Genomic DNA, 20,471 nt, shown 5'->3' with positions numbered 1-20,471 from the left:
GAAATCTAGCTGCATGGAGGGTATCTTCAAGAAAGTCCCATCTAATGCGATCATACGCCTTCTCTAAATCGAGCTTCAACAACATCCACCATTTACGTCCCTTCTTCCTTCGCATCGAGTGGACTGCTTCCTGCACAACCACAATGTTATCACTACTCAACCTTCCAGGGATAAAACTCGACTGTGCGGGTCCAATAAGCTGAGGCATCACCTCCTTCATCCTCAGAACCATAGTCTTAGTAATCATTTTAAATAAAACGTTACATAAACTAATTGGTCGGAACTGAGAAATCTTCTCAGGTTTACCCACTTTAGCAATTAAAACTACCAATGCATCATTCGTTCCACACGGTAAGATACCAGTCTCAAAAAACTGCAACACAAACCTGCTCACCGAATCCCCAACAGTTGTCCAACAGTCCTGATAAAAGACCGGCTGAAAACCATCTAGTCCCGGAGCTTTAAACTTACCCATTGCATGTATCGACTTCTCCACTTCAAGCCGCAAAAACAGTTTATTCAGCATAGTAAGCTCTGCTTGAGTTAAGATAGTAAAACCCGTAGATGACAAAGGTTCCACAACCTCATCAACATCCTGCAGGGAGTATAACTGCTTATAGTAACTCACCACTAATTCCTCAAGCTCCTCCAACTCGGAGATCCAAGCCCCTTCATCATTCTTCAACATCTCAATACGATTTCGGCTCCTCCGGATTATTGTCGAGGTATGAAAGTATCGCGTATTTCGGTCCCCAAACGCAATCCACTTCTCTCTGGATTTCTGAAACCACTATTAAGGGTTCTTTGTTGTTCAATTTAAAATATAAAAACCATCTCCCATGTAAATCTCTATTTTTTACTTTAAAATAGAGCATTGTTTTCCTCCAACGTATTACTCTATTTACAACTCTAAAATAGAGTTAGTGTAAACAAATAGAGGTGAGAATAGAGTTGCTCTATATATAAAGCAATCCTATGAGGTGAGAATAGAGTTGCTCTATATATAGAGCAATCCTATCATTATCTCTATTTTAGAGTAAAATATAAAGTAGGATTGGAGCAAATGTTACTCTATTATAGAGATTTAACTCTAAAATAGAGTGGAGTTGGAGATGCTTCTATTGTTTATTTTCCAAAATTGATCTATAGGTGGATTTTTTTTTTTTTTGACAAGAGATATGATTTGCCACTATAAGATTAAACTAGCGAATCGTAGTATTTGTTATTTTTATTTTTAATAGTATGATAATCCTATTAGAATTTGAATGACATATACACAATTAAGTAGGTCAAATTTTAAATATGAGCACTTCAAGAAACTCACAAGGGGGAAGTTGTTGTGTCTCACTATTTTCCTCATTAAAACCCAAACACCTTCAATCTCAGCATCGACGATATTATCCAAATCATCATCAAATCGGTACAAACATTTGCATTCAATCTCACTTTGAAGTTGAGGTTCTCACTTTGGCAGCTGGATTTATCAATTACAATCAACCAGCAGCTTCTGTCTTTCAAGTGATTGTTACCTACACGATATATGCCTTCTACTTATGTTGTTATCTATAACTATTTTCTGCATGGAATAGATGAAAATTTTGAAACAACGCAAGTTATTGTGGTGAATTAATTAAACCAATTTCGTGAGCATGTCTCTATTGCATTTCTCACATCTGTAAAACATAATATATACTAGTCAATTAGTCATATAAGATTTTGCAATTGTAGATATCTAACTATATCTAAAGTCTTATATTAAAAGAAAAAATTGGATAAGAAGAAGTACCTCGACTTAGAAGGGTAATAAATTTTTGTATGAGCATGAAGATAAAACCATCTTCATTATGTTTAAATGTCTTGAACATATAATTTAAAAAGAAATATTAATATTATAAGATAATTGTCTGGAAGAATGTAAGACATTATGTTTTTTTAAAACTTTTTCAATTGAATTTACTATTGTGTTTTTAAGATATCCATCATATAATAATATAATATTAATATTTTCTAATTAAAATTTATGTTAAAACTATGTTAATCATGTACAGCGGTGAGAATCTATTTTAGTCTCTCAAATATATTATTTTAATAAATTTTGTATAATTTTATTTTTTATTTAAAATTTAAAATAGAAATAAAACATATAACCAATTAAGTTAAAAAATAAAACATATAACCAATTAAGTTAAGACAAGTGTTTAAACGAGTCTCTCACAGATTCTTAAGAGACTCACTTTATTCTCTCTCACTTTTTATTATTTTATAATTTTTTTTGGTGAGAGACTTCGATGCAATTGCATAGACGAGACACTATTGCAACTTGACCAATTTAACTTAACCGAGTAAAAAACCCCGCATTATACATACATGTACACATATTATGCGCACAAACAATTCACTTATAGTTCCCTCATTAAAGTGTGAACTAATGAGGATAAAATTGGCGTGATTGTTGGATTATTATTAAAGTTTTTTAAGTGTACTAATGTAAGCTAAATGTAGGGTTAAATAACGTGATGTTAGGCGACATCTTTGGTGAAGAAAAAAAAAAGACATTGTAGATATAAAGATATATACTTTGCCTCCTCACATGTCCAATAAGATCATTGTAACTAATCATAGTGTCCATGAAAGTCATTGTTTTGCTTGTGTTATTTTCCACGAGCGATGAAATTAAGGAGTTCATTAAAACGCCTACATTACGTATAAGTAATCTTCTTTTATCAACTTTTGTAGTAGTCTGCATCTTTTATCATCAATTTGTAATTATCCAGAATCTATAATTTAATTTTTATACAACTTCGTCAATACTATCCGAGTGTTAAGATCAAAGTGTTTGTAGACTGGTGTTACAATATTAGATTAGAGTTCTTAATTAACAAACATTCATATTACTTCTTTAAACTATATAAATTACTACACCATATCGTACTCTTTTTTTTTTAAAAATACGGTGGTTAAGTAGTTGAAAACACTATAAATATTTATGCACGAACGCCATCATTAGTTATAAGTACATGTGTATATTTGAATGTAGCGGTTTCAGTAACCAGTTACACGAACATTATGGACCCGTTGATTATAAGAAATATATCTTATATAAAGTCCTAAACCAGAAGAAATATATATTTGACGCAGCGTGGCGAACTAGCGAGTGAGTCAGTGACCATCTCTCGGTGAGTCGGAGGGATATAGCGTACAAGTGGAAACAGTCAAAGCTCCTTACCTCATATTATTAATTATTCGAATCTAATTTGTAGTATTATATATACAGTGTGACCCACTAACTTAGAACTGCATTTTTTGTTTGTCAATAAAGTTTCTGATTTTGCAGTTGATCCTTTATTGGCTCTTGACAAAGCTCCATGGACCCAATGGTCCCATCCCATCTATGGATACATACGCAAAGCAGTTTTATGTTCATGCTATTGTCTCATTAGTATTTCCAATTTATTCGATTAAGATCCAAATTTAACAGCAGGTAAATTTTAAGAGGGGAGCAAATGCAAAAAGTTAAAAACTAAGGTGGAGATATTAGATTTTTCATCGACCCCTAGGCCTCTAACCATGGATAAGGCCTCTAACCATGGATTAAGGTTCCCCCATATGAACTTATAGAAGGCTTAATTTGTTTTCTTGTCTAATGACAAAACATCTGGACCATACATGTTCTATCTTATTGATTTATCAGCGAGCATCTTGACGGAAATGGACCTACGAATACAGTTTAGCTAGCTTTATTCTAGTAATTGAAGGTTACCAAAAAATTGATTAAGTTACCTTGGTTGGGTTCAGAGTAACTTATTTTATATTATACGTTGGACGAGTCACATGTGTATACATCTTTGTTTAGTAGATTACTAATTTCGATATCAAAGTTTCAATCCTCACTCATTTATATATGTCTTCATTCTCATTATCTCATATATGTCACTAGCCAAAAAACTATTTTCGTAACTATACCTGATCTCTGAATTAAGAGGGAGGTTTATTCTTTCTGTCTTAGGTCAAATTCTATCCTTTTGACCCACAAATTTATAATTTGTATATTTTGACTCGCCTATTACATTTCGTATTTTCTTCAATAAAACACCCAACATTTACCATTACGACGGTACGTACACAGTGGCGGACCTACGTGAAAGGAAGGGGGGGTCAACTGACCTCCCTAAAATAATAAAATGAATTTTTTTGCATGTAGATCAGTTGAGATTTAGTAGCACTGTTGGTTCATTTCCCCTAGGTTGACCCCCCCAACCATGGATCGATTCTCCCCTATTACTCGAAAACAACTTTTTTTAACATTTTAACAGTTTTCTAAAACAAATTGACCCCCCTAATTTTTTTTCCTGGGTCCGCCACTGTACGTACATGCATGATGCATGCGACAACAAAAATCGTTTTCAAGGACCTTGCGTTGACTTCTTCTTTTTGTTTGTTTAAAGTTTTTTGCATATAAGTCTAAGTTACGTTGTAGTTTCTTTGAACTTATAAATATGTTACTATATTTTAGCTGATCTGTCTGCAAAGAGAAGCCCGAAAAGCTAATTATGTTGTACTTTCCTACGAATTTGTCTAGTGTGAATGAATCATGAAGTTTGGAAGAAATTTTTTTGGACTTATCAATAAGTTCTCTTCCCCAGTTAGATACAGCTCACATGGAGATAGATTTTATTCGCCTACTTGTTTGAGCATAATATGCGTACCATATGAACCTAAATTACCTAACCTTTGAACATGTTTACTCAAAATTTCTATATTACTTAATTACTGTTGATATTCTAAGTAAGTTTAATTAATTAAACAGTAGCATAACTATTTAAACTTTACACTTTACATTTTATAAAATTTTAAGTAAATAATACAAAGACAATATTTACCAATAGAATGTTATACTAACGTTTCTTTCTTAACATGTGCTTTAGCTTGCAGAGATATATAGATTCCGAAAGCTTTTTAATATATAGGATTCATAGATGTATAAAGGTTAGTCAAAGTAATGAACCAGTAAAATTCGAAAATAAGATAATGGACCAAGATAACAATAGCCGAACATGGATAGAACAATGAGTAAAGTGTATATTTTGCTCCTAATACTCATGAGGACGGATTAGGTAGCATTAAGCAAAGAAACATAAAATAGATAGATACTTGAAATCTATTAAATAAAAATAGAGAACCAAAACTTGAGGCTTTGAAAACGTGGGACGAAAAAGTAAGAAGAAATAATAAAGCATGCGTCTCGAAATATGAAATACTGTATATAGTTTATTTATTTTCTGATCCACATCTTTATGTCACGTTTGCGGTTTGCATAGAATACAGTAGTCATATACTCATACATATAGGCTATAGCGTAGCAAACATATTTGCAAATACAACCCATCATTCTTATAGTTACTAAAAACTTCAATACTAGCTAGTTCTCTTCATGCGACACAAAGTCAACAATACAAGTAAATGATGGAACAATCATATTACCCCGAGGCTCAAAGGATTAGTATCGGTGAATGAGTTGCTTATATGCATCTGGATTCTTGGAATAATACTCGGCCTCAGACTGTTACAAAAAATTTGAAAAATAATATAACAATAGATTAGTGCATTATGTACTTTTAGTTACCAGTACTGTATGTACATCAGTCTAATGGAATCTAAAAGATAATGGTGTTACCTTACGGACTGCTTTTATGGCAACTACAAGCTTTTGTCCTAGCAATTCGTGTAGAACTTCATCTTTGTCCAGAGCTTCAACAGCTTCTGAGAGCGATTCTGGAAGCCTGCTCAATGTAGCAGCAACATCTGCCGGATTTACATCTGTTTCATCGAACAAATTGTTAGATCCTACAGATATTATATGTGAGCTAAAGTTACATATAACGAAAATGGACCGATCCACACATCGCCTAATTGATTTTTACGTTCAAAGCCAATAAAGCTTAACAAAAATGTTTGGAAAAGAAGGTAATGTATTTTGAAGGATGTGAAAAACTTCATCCGAACAACTCAAGATCAAAGCTGAAATATATGAAAATGAGTAACAGAAAAATTTGTAGGTACCTATTTCAATAGGTAGTTTGAGATGTCGTCGGAGACCATCAATACCAGCAGCCATTATAGCAGCCAAACCAAAGTGAGGATTTGCAGAGCCATCAAAAGTCTTGATCTCAAAGTTTGTAAATATTCCATCAGGTGTTCCTGGTGGAGAAGCTGTTCTTATAGCCGCTTCACGGTTTTCTTTGCCCCAGCATTGGAATGCTCCACTCCATGTATTAGGTTGGAGTCGATCATAGCTGAAATTTTAGTTAAAAATATTGCAACTTCTAGTAACCAACTTGAGGAAGTTACTAAAAAAAACTGTGGTTCTAGAGTTACCTGTTTGGGAGTGGAGCTATAATTGCTACAATTGAAGGAAGGTGAAACAGAACTCCAGCCATGAACTCTTCTCCAACGGAGGAGATTCCAAGAGCAGATGACTTATCAGATGCCGGGAAGACATTTTCGCCGTTTTTCCAAAGACTTAGATGTACATGTGATCCAGAACCAATGTCACATAAATCATACCTAGCAAAACACATAAATGCATTCTTTATAAACTTTGCGGTTAAAGGGTATTATAACTTTAGTGGGGAAGAGACTGACATACTTTGGAACAAAGGTCGCAAGCAATCCATGTTTCCTTGCAACCGATCTTACAACTTCACGTGTGTAGACCAAATTGTCGGCAGCATGAGATGCAACAGTGTGACCGAGAGATAGTTCAAACTGACCTTTTCCAGATTCAGCATGAAACTATGACAAAATATATACATGTCAAGACACATGATACAGACTGATCATTATGAAATGATTATAAAACTGTTTGGTAACCTGTTCAACTGTGATGTTCAAGGACTCGAGTGCGGGTACAATATCATGGAAAATCGGAGATGCAGCATCGAATGAGGATGCAGAACAGTAAGGACCAAAGTCAAAAGGCACATACTCTTCTTTCCCTTCCCTTCAAATATTTTAGGTAGGACTAGTGTTACGATTATGTAAAATGATTGGACTGAACAAAGAAACCAAAGATTCAAGAAACTTATAGTCGCATACATACCAGACAACATTCTTGAGGAGATAAAACTCATTCTCAAAACCAGCGTTCATTACCTAAAAGCGAAGGAGACTTTAAAGTTTATGCAAACCAAAAAGACAATAAAAGTTTCCATAGAGAGAGAGTTTATGAAGATTTTTACCAAGTTAAATTCATCTTTGAGAACTTTTGTGACCCTTCTTAAGGTTTCTCTTGGACAGTATTCCCATGCTTCACCAGGCTTTAAGTACATGTCACCTAAGACCATGCTCTCTTGCTTTGTCCTAACAATAGATATGATACGCTAACAAATAAGAAAAGAAGATATGTAAAGTTAAATGCAAAGTACCAGTCTGGAACCAGTGTAAAGTACCAAGGTATTGTATGCTTGGTTGATAGATCCGGAACCAGTCTAATCTCACCCACACCCGTCAAATTAGACCCTTCAGCTGGTCCATCAGCAAATGAAGTCATCCCCATTGTTACAACAGTCAGACCAACGCCGTTCTTCTTCACGCTACTGTTAAAACGAGGTGCTTGAACAGCCTGAAACAATACAATTACATAATTGTTGTCAAGGTGAGAAACATAGTTTTTTTCTTCAGAAGAAACACAAAACAAAAAACTCACACGGCATCTATGTTGTCCAGATGTATCAACCCAAATAATGCGTACAAAAGAACTACTATCTTCTTGAACATCAGGCTCCTTCATTTCTAATTTGGTAGATATTATACTTTGTGGACTAGAAGATTTTGTCTTTAAATCAAGCTTATAAAATTCAATCGAATTTCTTGAAAAAATGTCTTTAGCTGCATCAATAGCTTCCATGATTGAGAGATCACCACTGGCACAAGCATCACGCAGAACTAAGAAGATGACCTCTCGTGCTTTCTTTGCACCTGCCAAAAACAGCGAGCTATGTTCAAGACTAAAGCGAGGAGATTTCAAGTTTCAAATCTTAGAAACAGGATTAAAAAATATATAAGCATGTTACAAACTATACAAAAGAGGTAGTAACTTGAGCTAACCTAAATAGTAGGTCTCAGGAGATGCATACCCATCAGTGCTGAACATAACCTGCAAAATATCCTATGCTTAGCATTTTCTATGACTCATGAACAACAACAATGATAAAGCAAGTAAGAGATAAAGAAACTTAGCAATGTTAACATGCTGCATTTAGTAATTACCTTCTTTGTTGGCGCCAAGTCAAGTAGCTCTTTAACTGAAGACACCATACCATGGACACTAAGCTTTGGAACCGCCAACCCGAAATCAAGGTAAACCTTAAGGAACAAAAGAGATTGATAGAAAAATAAGTTAACGACTAGACATAACTTTACAGATTAATTGAAATGGGATGAAGTAAACCTGAGGATAAACTGAAGACAGAAACGATGCTTCCTTTGAGAATGGATAAGATGCATGAAGAAGAACTATACGACACTTTGCAAATCTTTTGTCTTCAAGAAGGGTTCTAAGGTGAAGAGGGTTCGACAACCTCAAATCCAAATCCCTGTCACCAAAACTGTCTCAAACAACAAAAGAAAATTAGATTTTTAATTACTACAAACCTCAGAACATATGTTTCTGATTCTATGTATAGCACAAAACAAATCCTCAATTGAAGGACAAAAGCTTACTTCACACTTCAACCTCACTAAATATTCAGGTTTGTTTAATGAAAAAAGAATCAGACTTTACTAACATCAATCACAAAGACCCTCACAGAGTTTGACCAAATCTTGCATACATACCCTGTGTGAATCTGCAAGGGCAAGTCGTAACGTGCAGCTAACTCCAAACTACAAGTAACAATGTAATCAATCAAGCCTTTGTTTCCTATGCGTACAGGACATCCAGCTGCAGTAACAACAGGGTTTAAAGTGTAAGACAACAGCTATGTTACTACTTCTTGATGGACCAATGTGCAAACCGTCTTACCTTGCAAGACTTCAGCGAGGCCTTTCTCAGCAACTTCTTTACTCACATGAGTATCAATATCCAAACCGCTACGATAAGCAGCAATAGTTTTTAAAGCAACAATCTCTGGAACAAGCGTTAACCCCAAAGTAGTCAAGGTAAACCAACACTAGTGAATATATAGTCACATTCACTAAGAGTGTGTATTAACAAAAGCAAGATAAAGGTAAAGGATATGAATTTAATCTTTCAACAAAGGCTCTAGTGAAAGAATCCAAACTCCAAGTGGAAGAAGCATCAGTAGGACTCTCCTCGTCGAGGATTTGCTCAGCAAGAGTTTCGATACGCAAGACTCGACCAACAAAAGGAACAAAGTTTCTATGCCATTGAATGTCATGTTTCTTGTCAAGCTTCAATCCATCATCAATGAGCAGAGCAGTGATTCGAGCTTCTTGAAAACACTTGGAAGTAAAAGATTCCAAACCAGTGGTCTTACGATGTTCCTCAATCGCTTCTAAAGATACTTGAGTGCCATAAAGTTGAGCAATCTCCCTCAAGTTCCTCTGTTTTCACTCATACAAAGCAAAAAAAAACATCCATACCAATTAATCAAACTAAAACGTCGGCGTTAAGAGAGTTTGATTGACAAAACAGAGACATATGGTATCATCGGTCGTGTGTATACCTTGAAGGAGAGAGAATGAGGAGCGAAGGTCAAGGCTTCGCCGTTGGCCTCGGAGAAAGTTCCGATGAACGGGAAAGACGAGTCAAGAGCGACAATGTTGTGTGCGTGACCATCGACGAGCTCTATTCCCTCTATTGCTTCTTTTAACTCCTTAAACTCCATCTCCATCTCTCTCTGTCTTAAGTCAAAATCAAACTCTCGATTACTTGATTCGTGTTGTTGTTCTTCTTCTTACAGTCTTCACAGTTTGTTTACTACACAGGAGGAACTTGTTTAAAACTTCAAAGCAAAAGTGAAAGTTTCCAACTTTGCCTCTTCTTTTGTTGTCTGATTTGGTCGGTGGCCGATGCGTTTGTTTGACCTTTTAAGTGTTCACACGGCGGCGTCTGGAGGAGCGTAATGAACACGTGACCACGTGACCAGCAGTTAGCATCCACGTGTTCTTGATAGTGCGGATAACTATCTTGCAATTTTTTTCATTTTTCAATTCCGGTTCGCGTCACATTTCCAAATTCCGGTTCATCCCCAAATAAGCGATTCCTTACTCCTATATTAAAAGTTAAAACAAATTCAAAATGGGGGGGGGGGGGGGGGGGGGAGATTTTCATTTTGGTTTTCTATTATTTCAAATTACATAACATTGGCAAACAAAACAAATAATATACTGATTTGCTTGAGACAATAACTTTTTGGTTTTAAAATCTTTATTGTAGGAAGAATAATATGTTTTTACCCAATTTTGTATCTTTGCAAATTATTTGCAAAACATATCTCAGATTATAAGCGATTATTTGCAAAACAATATCTTTTGCAATTTACTCCTACAAATAATATGTTTTTACCCAATTTTGTAGGAGTAAATTGCAAAAGATACTCTAATTTAAGATCTTTATTGTAGGACAAATCAAATCTGAGAAATTAGATCACCACCAAAATAAGCAAATACTTCATACTGGGATCATCTTCTTCTTCATCATCATCTTCTTCGCTGCTACTCTTGCCATCGATATCATCATCATCATCATCTTCTTCGTCTTCTTCATCTGAGCTATAGTCATTAATGATCTCCTTCTCAGCCGTCATTGAACTTTCAAAAAAGCAAACAGGCTTTCAAAAATTGTCTACATGTTTAGCGATTTGGATTTCGGAGAGAGAGAGGCGAAGATCTCTTGTTTCATTAGCCGAATTAGAATAGAGAGAGAAATCAGAACTTTGTGAACAACAAACCAACAATCCAACAAACCTCACAATCTGGCGAGAGCGTCAAGCGGGACTCCGTGGTGCCAGATTTGGGAGTGAGAATCGAGAGATTTGATTCCAATTCTTTTTTTATTCTCTAGATTTTTAAAATGATTGGAACGGTGACAAACAAGCAAAATTAGAACTGATTTATATTAATGTTTTAATTTTATTGGTTACTCTTTTTAACTGATGTGTCAACACCAGCTTCAATGTTGAGGCTGATGTATCACACCAAAAATGCAAAACATACTTCTTTTATCGTATTGATTGATGATTTGATTATATACTAAATTTTCATCTCGTCTATTGTCGCACAGGGTCAGGTCTCTTGGGGATTGTTGCGGATTCATGGCTTGGTCGAAGAAAGACGCTCTTTCTATCCTGCATAATGGCTTTTTTCACGGCATTTTCCATCTCCTTCTCTCCAAACATATGGATCTATGCACTCTTGCCCTTTATGAATGGGTTTTTCAGATCGGGAATAGGTCATGTTGTGTTGTACTCGCGACCAAGACGGTTGGTAAAAAGTAAAGAGGCCAAACCGGGCAATATGGTTTTTTATTCTTTGCATTGGGACTTCTCTCGTTGCCACTGAAAGGTTGGCTAAGCTTACCACAACACGTTGATCACTCGCATACGGCATAAATGACCATGTTAATGATGCAACACTGAAACGACCCGACCCGTTTTTTTTTTAATAAATAATAAGTAATAATAATAATAATAATAAATAAACTACAACTAGTGGTCCCATACCCACTAGCCACCTAACCACAATCACAATCAACAGCGGAAAATCACTAACATCAATATCCAATAAATAATAAATAATGAATTATAGCACAATCCAATACCAATCATCAAAAAACATGAAACCAGCAACTTAACAATGTTTCTAATGACCCAACTCTAGCAACCTAGCAATGCCAGACAACATCCAATCGAGTCCCTAGAAAATCCTTCTCTTCATTGCCTTGATTCCACGATCACACTTTGTCTTTACCTGCACCACAAACACATATTGCAATGCATGAGTATTATATAAACACTCAGTAAGGCAATCCTCCCATCTACTGGGCTATACACACAAGAGATAGAGACATCTATAACCATCAATAAACAATCAACAATCAACAATAACAAACCAAGACTCAGCATCGACCGACACCAACATGCATCGACTGACACCAATTGGAGGTTGCGTCGACCGACGAAGGATCTGCATCGACCGATGCAAGGCTAACTTGCATCGACCGATGCTCCCAATGCATCAACCGACGCGTGCTCGACATAACACGAAAACCCTCGAGTTTACGCGCCGTCCTCGCATTTGCATCGACCGACGCACAGAGTGCATCGACCGATGCAATGCCGAGCATCATTTTCTCCCAAAGCTTCTCGCCGGATCTTCGTTCCTACAACCACAAAACTCGATCCCAAGCCACAAGAAAGCTTCCCAACGTCCCAAATAACAATCTAACAAGTCTAACAACACATAACAAGCAAATCAGAGAAATCTCTAGCTTAGATAAGCCATGGTCCTGCACCTACCTTAGCCAAGACGAATTTGAACCTTAAACCAACAAGAAAACACTTCCAGGAAGCTCCTACAACAATCCCAGCTACAGATCTCTACAGGAACAGCCTCAAATCCCCAGAAAACACTAAGAACACTCAAGAACACTTAAGGAATGTTTTCTCTCTTTTCTTTTGTCTCAAAAGCGGCTAAACATGACTCATGAGACAAAACTCGAGTTAAGGGTTTTCCAAACCCAAAACGCGGCGTTTAACTTAAGTCAAATCGCAGAAAAACGACCTTGCATCGACCAATGCACCTACTGCATCGATCGATGCAATCCCTAAACCGAGATTTCGGTTCACGGGTGTTACAATTCTCCCCCACCACACTAGATTTTTCCTCGAATCTAGAACAACCATCAGCCAAAGACTCCCGTGCAACCGTCTCCACGGCCCGCACTCCTCCGACCGAACTACGAAAGGTCACCTCTATGCGATAGACTCACGCTCCAGGCATTATTTGCTCTCGACTTTTGGACTTTCCTTTACTCATAGGCCTAAACCTTGAGTTTATATTGGCTCCTCATCAGGTTGAACCCTGCATGCAATAATATATAAGGAAGTCCAATACTCGTCTCTCGGGTTGCCACCCTACAGCGCGCCCCCGGATCGTCATCCGAAGTCGATATACCAACCATACTCCCAAGCCACAAAGTCTCAGAATATGGCCGTACTAGGAGAACCAAAGTCCTCCAAGAGTCGCGAGCAAACAATTCTGAACACGTTTGAGTCCTATCCCTATCCAGGTTTCCTTTCCGTGGCTCGCGTAAAACATCACAATGTCCTACCAACCACATATTCCCTCACTCGGATACCTTATGACCACACATGGATTATCTCACTGCCACAAGGGCCGCCACAAAGGCCAAACAAATGTCCTAAACAGGACCACCACCAAGGCCAAACAAATGTCCTAAACAGGACTGCCACCAAGGCCAAACAAATGTCCTAAACAGGACCGTCACAAAGACCACACAAATGTCCTAAAGAGGACCGTCACAAAGACCATATGTCCCGAAGGACCACCTAAACAGGCACTCTGGCTAAACAGCCCGCCACAAAAGCCACACATCTGGCTAAACAGCCCGCCACAAAGGCCACACATCTGGCTAAACAGCCCGCCACAAAGGCCACACATCTGGATAAACAGCCCGCCACAAAGGCCACACATCTGGCTAAAGAGCCCACAACAAAGGTCACACAATGTCTCGAAAGACCGCCACTAAGGCCACACAAGCCCCTCCAAGGCTCTCTCCACTTAAATGGACAAATTTTAATTTTGGAAACTTCTTTTTCCACTTTTGGAAACTTCTAATTCAGGAAACTTTCCTCCAAAAAAACTCCGCCTCACGGAAACTTTGACCCCGAGCACCACCTCATCTTGTTACTTAGTCGCACAACCAACCACCCCAAGCGACCAAGTAAACAAGAGAGATGGGCTGGAATACTCCATTCCCGCTCCAGCCACGGATTATAGATGGGACTAGGCTAGACAAGCTCAAGTCGCGGCTTGCTTCTCATACCACTTCTTAAACCTTGCCTTCATCTTCGCTTAAGGCTCCCAAGTCTGCTTCTCAACACCATCACAGTCCCAAAGGAATCTTCTTCTTCCGAAGTTCTTTGATCCTCCTCTCGAGAACCCTCACTGGTCTCGCCTCCAAAGTCATGCTAGGCTGAAGATCTTCAGGAATCTTAGCTAACAACTGATCATCCTTACGGAGACACTTCCTCAACATAGAAACATGGAAAACCTTATGGAATGCATGCATAACCTCAGGTAACTCCAGTCTATAAGCCACTGGTCCAACACGCTCAATCACTCTGAACGGACCCATATACCTGGGACTAACCTTAGTCTCAGTCAATGACCTGTTCGGACCCCGCAACATGGCCATCTTGAGGTACACTCTATCTCCTACCTGAAACTCAAGATCTCTCCTCCTCCTATCGGCATAACTCCTCTGACGATCCTGAGCCTCCTTCATGTTCAGCTTAAGAACCCAAATCTTCTCTGAGGTCTCCTGAACAAAATCTACCCCGTAAATGCTCCTCTCCCCCACCTGAGTCCAGCATAACGGTGTATGACACGGCCTCCCATACAAAGCCTCATAGGGAGCCATCTTAATACTCGCCAGATAACTGTTGTTGTAAGCAAACTCTACCAAGCTCAAATGATTTGCCCAATGGCCTCCCTAATCCAACACACACATCCTCAGCAAATCCTCCAGCGTTTGAATCGTCCTCTCTGACTGTCCATCTGTCTGGTGATGATAAGTTGTACTCATAACCTTAGTGCCCATCTCTGCCTGAAACGCTCTCCAGAACACCAAAGTGAACCTAGAATCCCTATCAGACACAATGCTCGCTGGCACCTCATGCAACCTGACTATCTCCTTTACATACTTCATAGCTAAGACCGCTACTCCATCAGTCTTCTTAATGGCCAGAAAATGTGCCGACTTAGTCAACCGGTCTACAATGACCCAAATATCATCAATCGTCCTGGACACTGGCAAACCTACCAAGAAGTCCATAGTAATCATATCCCATTTCCACTCCGGAATGGGAAGACTTTTCAGTAACCCTCTTGGAATCTGATGCTCAGCCTTCACTAGCTGGCACACTTTGCACCTCGCGACTCAACTAGCTACATCCTTCTTCATCCCGACTCAATGATAGTACCTCTTGAGATCACGGTACATCTTAGTCGCTCCTGGATGAATAGAAAACTTGCTCCCATGAGCCTCTCTCAGGATCTCCTGCCTCAACTCCTCATCCTTGGGCACACAAATCCGACCGTGCACTAAGATAGTACCATTATCTGAGACCTGATACTCTGAATCAACATCCTTTGAGGCATTCACCAGCCCCAAATCCTTCTTCTGAGCCAACCACACTCTGCTCAGAAGATATGCTCTATCAACCGCCTCCAAACCCAACGGTTCCTTAGACACAGCACACAAACACAACGCACCGATCTCTCCTACCAGAGACTCCATCTCCTGCTCCTGAGCTGAATCTACCCTCTTCCAACCAGAGCATCTGCAACCAAGTTAGCCTTACCAAGATGATAGGCTATCTCCAAATCATAGTCTGCCACAAGCTCCATCCATCGCTGCTACCTCTAATTCAGCTCAGGCTGAGTGAATATATACTTCAGACTTTTATGATCTGTAAACACATGTACCTTTGCACCATAAAAATAAGATCTCCAAATCTTCAGGGCAAAAACTACAGCACCCATCTCCAAGTCATGAGTATGATAGTTGTCCTCATGCTTCCGCAACTGCCGCGAAGCGTAGGCAAACACCTTCCCATGCTGCATTAACACACATCCCAAACCAACTCTAGATGCATCAGTATAAACCACATAGGGTTTTCCCTGCTCAGGCAAAGCCAACACTGGCGCAGTAGTCAACCTCTCCTTCAGGCTTGCAAAGCCTTCCTCACACTCCTCTTACCCAACAAAAGGAACATCCTTCCCTGTCAACTTAGTCATAGGACGTGCTCTTCTCGCAAATCCCTGCACAAATCTCCTGTAGTAACCTGCCAATCCTAGAAAATTCCTGATCTATGTGGCATTCTGCGGTTTAGGCCAATCTCTGATAGCCTGAATCTTCTTTGGATCCATAGAAGCTCCATGTGTAGACACAATATGACCCAGAAAACCCATCTCACGCTGCCAAAAACTGCACTTGCTCAATTTAGCAAACAACTTCTGCTCCCATAGCTTCTCTAGAACTGCCCTCAAATGCACTGCATGCTCTTCGTGACTCTTCGAATAAACCAGGATGACTTCGATGAAAATGATGACAGACACGTCCAGAAACTCCTGAAACATGTTGTTCATCAATCTCATAAACCCTGCTGGCACGTTAGTCAACCTGAAAGGCATCGCCATGAAATCATAAACCCATACCTCATCCTTCTACTTAACGGACAACACCGACGCTCCCCACGGTGAAGTGATAAGACAAAAGAATCCTCTATTTACTTCCTCAGCTCTACTAGACTAATAATCAAGTATCAACTCACCACCACCCGAATATCAACATCTCTTATCCATACAAAAACCTCTAGTTACTTGTCTCTTAGGGAAAACTTTCACAAGGTAACTTAATCCAAAATTAGCTCTCCGCTTAGCAATTCTCCACAGAAAATCATCAATACGAGCGTAATAAAACAAACAAGTACCATACGTTCGCACATTCCGATTCGCCGTATCAAATGCTTTGCAGGCTGCCAACTCAACCCACTTAACTTATTTTCCCCAACAAGGTTACCAAAACCCTGAATCTAGCAACCATGTCCATCTCCAATGAAATTCATCCGGTATCGTCGCAACGATTAGTTTATCCTGCCATGAAGGCTTCTCGTGAACTTATGTATCTTGCAAACATGCCTTTCCCGGTTCAAACCTGCTGCAACTCCCCTTCCCGGGATTCCAGCACCACCGGCCTCACAATCCTGGCGCAACAACCAAACATTCATAGCTGTTCTGGTCATAAAACCCTGACCCATTGGCCACACATCCAAACCCCAAGATTAAAAAACCGTCAATCTCTCGAGGTCTACATTCAGTCGTTATGTTTATACTCACGTCCTAGGCATTACTTGTTCCCAACTTCCCACTCTTAGGTCACAACCTTCGAGCCATACCGATCTCACTCTCAGACCACCGTATTCGAGTTATACCGTCTCACTCTTGGACCACAATCCTCAAGATCATCCCCTCTGCCACTCTCGGAGCCCACAGCCCCTCGAGCTATCGGTATTCTAGGAAAACCACCATTGCTTCAGGAGCAACAATCCTTAAAGACTATAAACATCTTTCGACCAAAGGTACTTCCCGTGGTACGAGTATAACATTACAATGTTACACCTACCCACACAACTTCTAATATCCAACTGGGTTACCCACCAAACAGAGAAATATCTGCTCCAACTACATATGTCCACCTATCTGCCTCTCTAGGCTCGATACCTCCCGCGAAGAACCTCATACCGGTCATCTACCACTGCTCCATCCTCCTAACATAAGATGGAAAAAATCCCCTACATCTGCAACCCTCGGCTGCACCCCGCCACATGCGGCACAACTGGAGCCTTCACTGGTACCACTCTCGGTAACCGCTCCAACAGTACGCCAACAGATCCGCCAAGCGATCATCTCGACCCTGGGCTTCACTTGCTGCAACCCCACACCTGGCTTCCCAGCACCCCCGACACGCTCACCGGCTAACCCCCTCTGGTCCCTCCTGATACGCTTGCGACCCTCTGACGTACATCCTCGTGGAACTCTGGACCACACACTCGCTGGCCTCAAGACCCGTCCGACCATGACCACGACCCTGTCCCCGTCCACGACCCAAAACTTGAACACCTTTAGCCACTGCACTTCCAAGAACAGAGGCTAACAAGCAATCTTAACATAATACAAAAACACAAAAACAAAAACTCACCGTGGAATCACACTGTAGGCTCGAAGAGGATGTTCTAGGACTCCATGCCACACACAATTTACTAACTCATATAATCAATCAAGACATGCAATCCCAAACATATACAACACAAAGCCTAGTGAACCCAAACCTAGAACCGTAAGAGCTTTGATACCAAACTGAAACGATCCGACCCGTTTTTTTTAATAAATAATAAATAAACTACAACTAGTGGTCCTATACCCACTAGCCACCTAACCACAATCACAATCAACAACGAAAAATAACCAACATCAATATCCAATAAATAATAAATAATCAAATATAGCACAATCCAATACCAATCATCAGAAAACATGAATCCAGCAACTTAACAATGTTTCTAATGACCCAACTCTATCAACCTAGCAATGCCAGACAACATCCAATCGAGTCCCTAAAACATCCTCCCCTTCATTGCCTTGATTCCACGATCACACTTTGCCTTTACCTGCACCACAACCACATATTGCAATGCATGAGTATTTTATAAACACTCAGTAAGGCAATCCTCCCATCTACTGGGCTATACACACAAGAGATAGAGACATCTCTAACCATCAATAAACAATCAACAATCAACAATAACAAACCAAGACTCAGCATCGACCGACACCAACATGCATCGACCGAGGTTCCCAATGCATCGACCGACGCGTGCTCGACGTAGCACGAAAACCCTAGAGTTTACGCGCCGTCCTTGCATTTGCATCGACCGACGCAATGCCGAGCATCGTTTTCCCCCAAAGCTTCTCGCCGGATCTTCGTTCCTACAACCACAAAACTCGATCCCAAGCCACAAGAAAGTTTCCCAACATCCCAAATAACAATCTAACAAGTCTAACAACACATAACAAGCAAACCCGAGAAATCTCTAGCTTAGATAAGCCATGGTCCTGCACTTACCTTAGCCAAAACGAATCTGAACCTCAAACCAACAAGAAAACACTTCTAGGAAGCTCCTACAACGATCCCAGCTACAGATCTCTACAGGAACAACCCCAAATCTCTAGAAAACACCAAGAACACTCAAGAACACTTAAGGAACGTTTTCTCTCTTTTCTTTTGTCTCAAAAGCGGCTAAACATGACTCATGAGACAAAACTCGAGTTAAAGGTTTTTCTAACCCAAAATGCGGCGTTTAACTTAAGTCAAACCGCAGAAAAACGATCTTGCATCGACTGATACACCTACTACATCGACCGATGCAATCCTTAAACCGAGATTTCGGTTCGCGAATGTTACAAACACATACATCCAACGATCAGCGTACAATAAATGATTGACTCTAATAAAGTCAAAACTAAGACCGTGATGATGGCCAAAGAAACAAACTCAGTTCACTACAGCGAAGGGTATGATTAACCGTTTTTGTAAAAACGTAAAATAATTGCCACATACACCAGTTGGATTGAAATTCCAAAACCGTTCACAATCCTGAGCAAAGAGCTCATAAGAGAGGCTAGGTTTGGGAATGGTGAAAGATCACCAACTGATCGATCCTTCCCCATTCGAACAAATGCTATTATTCACAATGAAATTTTTTATGAGAAATATCTTTTCCAAAAAGTGGATGAAGAAAACAAATTCTATGTTGCTGAATTTTTTTAAAATATACCCATTATGATATACATATTTTCAACTAATTTCACCAATTTTAATAGGAAAAAAGTAAATTAAAAAATAGCAAAACATATGCAAAATATTAACAAAACATAAGTAAAATATTTTTAACGTATATATTTCTATAACAAATAAAACAGATTCTCAATTATTGTCATGTTAGCATTTTGTTAGTCCATTCTTCCTCCACCTCATCTCTTCTTATTTTCAATTTTAACAAATTAATTCACATCATCAAAAGAACATAAAATCTAAAAGTTAATGCATCAATTAATTCACACATTTTTGTAATATTTTATTATTATTAAAAAATAATTTAAACTAAAATATTCACCAGAGATGCAATAAAAAAAATACAACCAAAAAAAATATCAAAGTAAAAATATGAATAGATATTACATAAATATAAAATTAGATATTTCAATCATAACCTATTTTAATTGTGTAAATATTTGTAAAAGATTAGAAGTAAGAGAAAAATAAAGCTATCATATATTTACTGGAACAACAATTACTTTCAGGAGATAAAATTATTAGGATAAAGAAAATAATAGTTTTTTTTAAACAAACACAAGAATTTAAAGATTTTTTAAATCAAGAGGTTATTCAATTCTTGGTGTTAAATTATAAATTCATATTTTCAATTATAATATAATATATTTAATATATATATATATACATATAAAACTTGAGACTATGTTTGTTAATGTTAAATTAGAAATTCATGTTACCGATTAAAACCAGAAGGATTTGGTGCACACTATTATTTAGAACTCTAAATAACATAAATATTTAGAATATTTTGAGTGATCTATGTTATTTATCGTTTTCAAAATTGAAAAATGGTGAAATTTGTTAGACA

General features: G+C 38.5%; 1 protein-coding gene across 1 annotated transcript; it reads right to left on the bottom strand.

Moving 5' to 3' along the window:
• Positions 1–5,248: 5,248 nt before the first annotated feature.
• On the bottom strand, positions 5,249–10,233 carry LOC104781171 (protein fluG). Its single transcript, XM_010505773.3, has 17 exons — positions 9,687–10,233; positions 9,239–9,564; positions 9,023–9,138; positions 8,836–8,941; positions 8,450–8,606; positions 8,269–8,364; positions 8,107–8,155; positions 7,706–7,977; positions 7,449–7,621; positions 7,239–7,359; positions 7,100–7,152; positions 6,871–7,000; positions 6,647–6,792; positions 6,376–6,564; positions 6,061–6,293; positions 5,675–5,817; positions 5,249–5,560 (listed from the first exon to the last, which is right to left on the bottom strand). The coding sequence occupies exons 1-17, from the start codon at positions 9,852–9,854 to the stop codon at positions 5,498–5,500; spliced, it is 2,541 nt and encodes an 846-aa protein (XP_010504075.2). The 5' UTR covers positions 9,855–10,233; the 3' UTR covers positions 5,249–5,497.
• Positions 10,234–20,471: the final 10,238 nt, after the last annotated feature.

This window comes from Camelina sativa, chromosome 4 (genome assembly GCF_030686135.1).
Source record: "Camelina sativa cultivar CO46 ecotype springtype chromosome 4, ASM3068613v1".
NCBI lineage: Eukaryota > Viridiplantae > Streptophyta > Magnoliopsida > Brassicales > Brassicaceae > Camelina > Camelina sativa.
This window is presented reverse-complemented; position numbering and strand designations above follow the sequence as displayed.

What these genes read in the sequence shown, in the direction of transcription:
- LOC104781171 (XM_010505773.3), bottom strand. Translation starts at nt 9,854, where the DNA reads ATGGAGATGGAGTTTAAGGAGTTAAAAGAAGCAATAGAGGGAATAGAG. An exon ending in TTTGTTGAAAGATTAAATTC is followed by an intron (nt 9,139 to 9,238) that starts ATATCCTTTACC and finishes TTTGGGGTTAAC; the next exon opens with GCTTGTTCCAGAGATTGTTG. An exon ending in CAAACTACCTATTGAAATAG is followed by an intron (nt 5,818 to 6,060) that starts GTACCTACAAAT and finishes TCGATGAAACAG; the next exon opens with ATGTAAATCCGGCAGATGTT.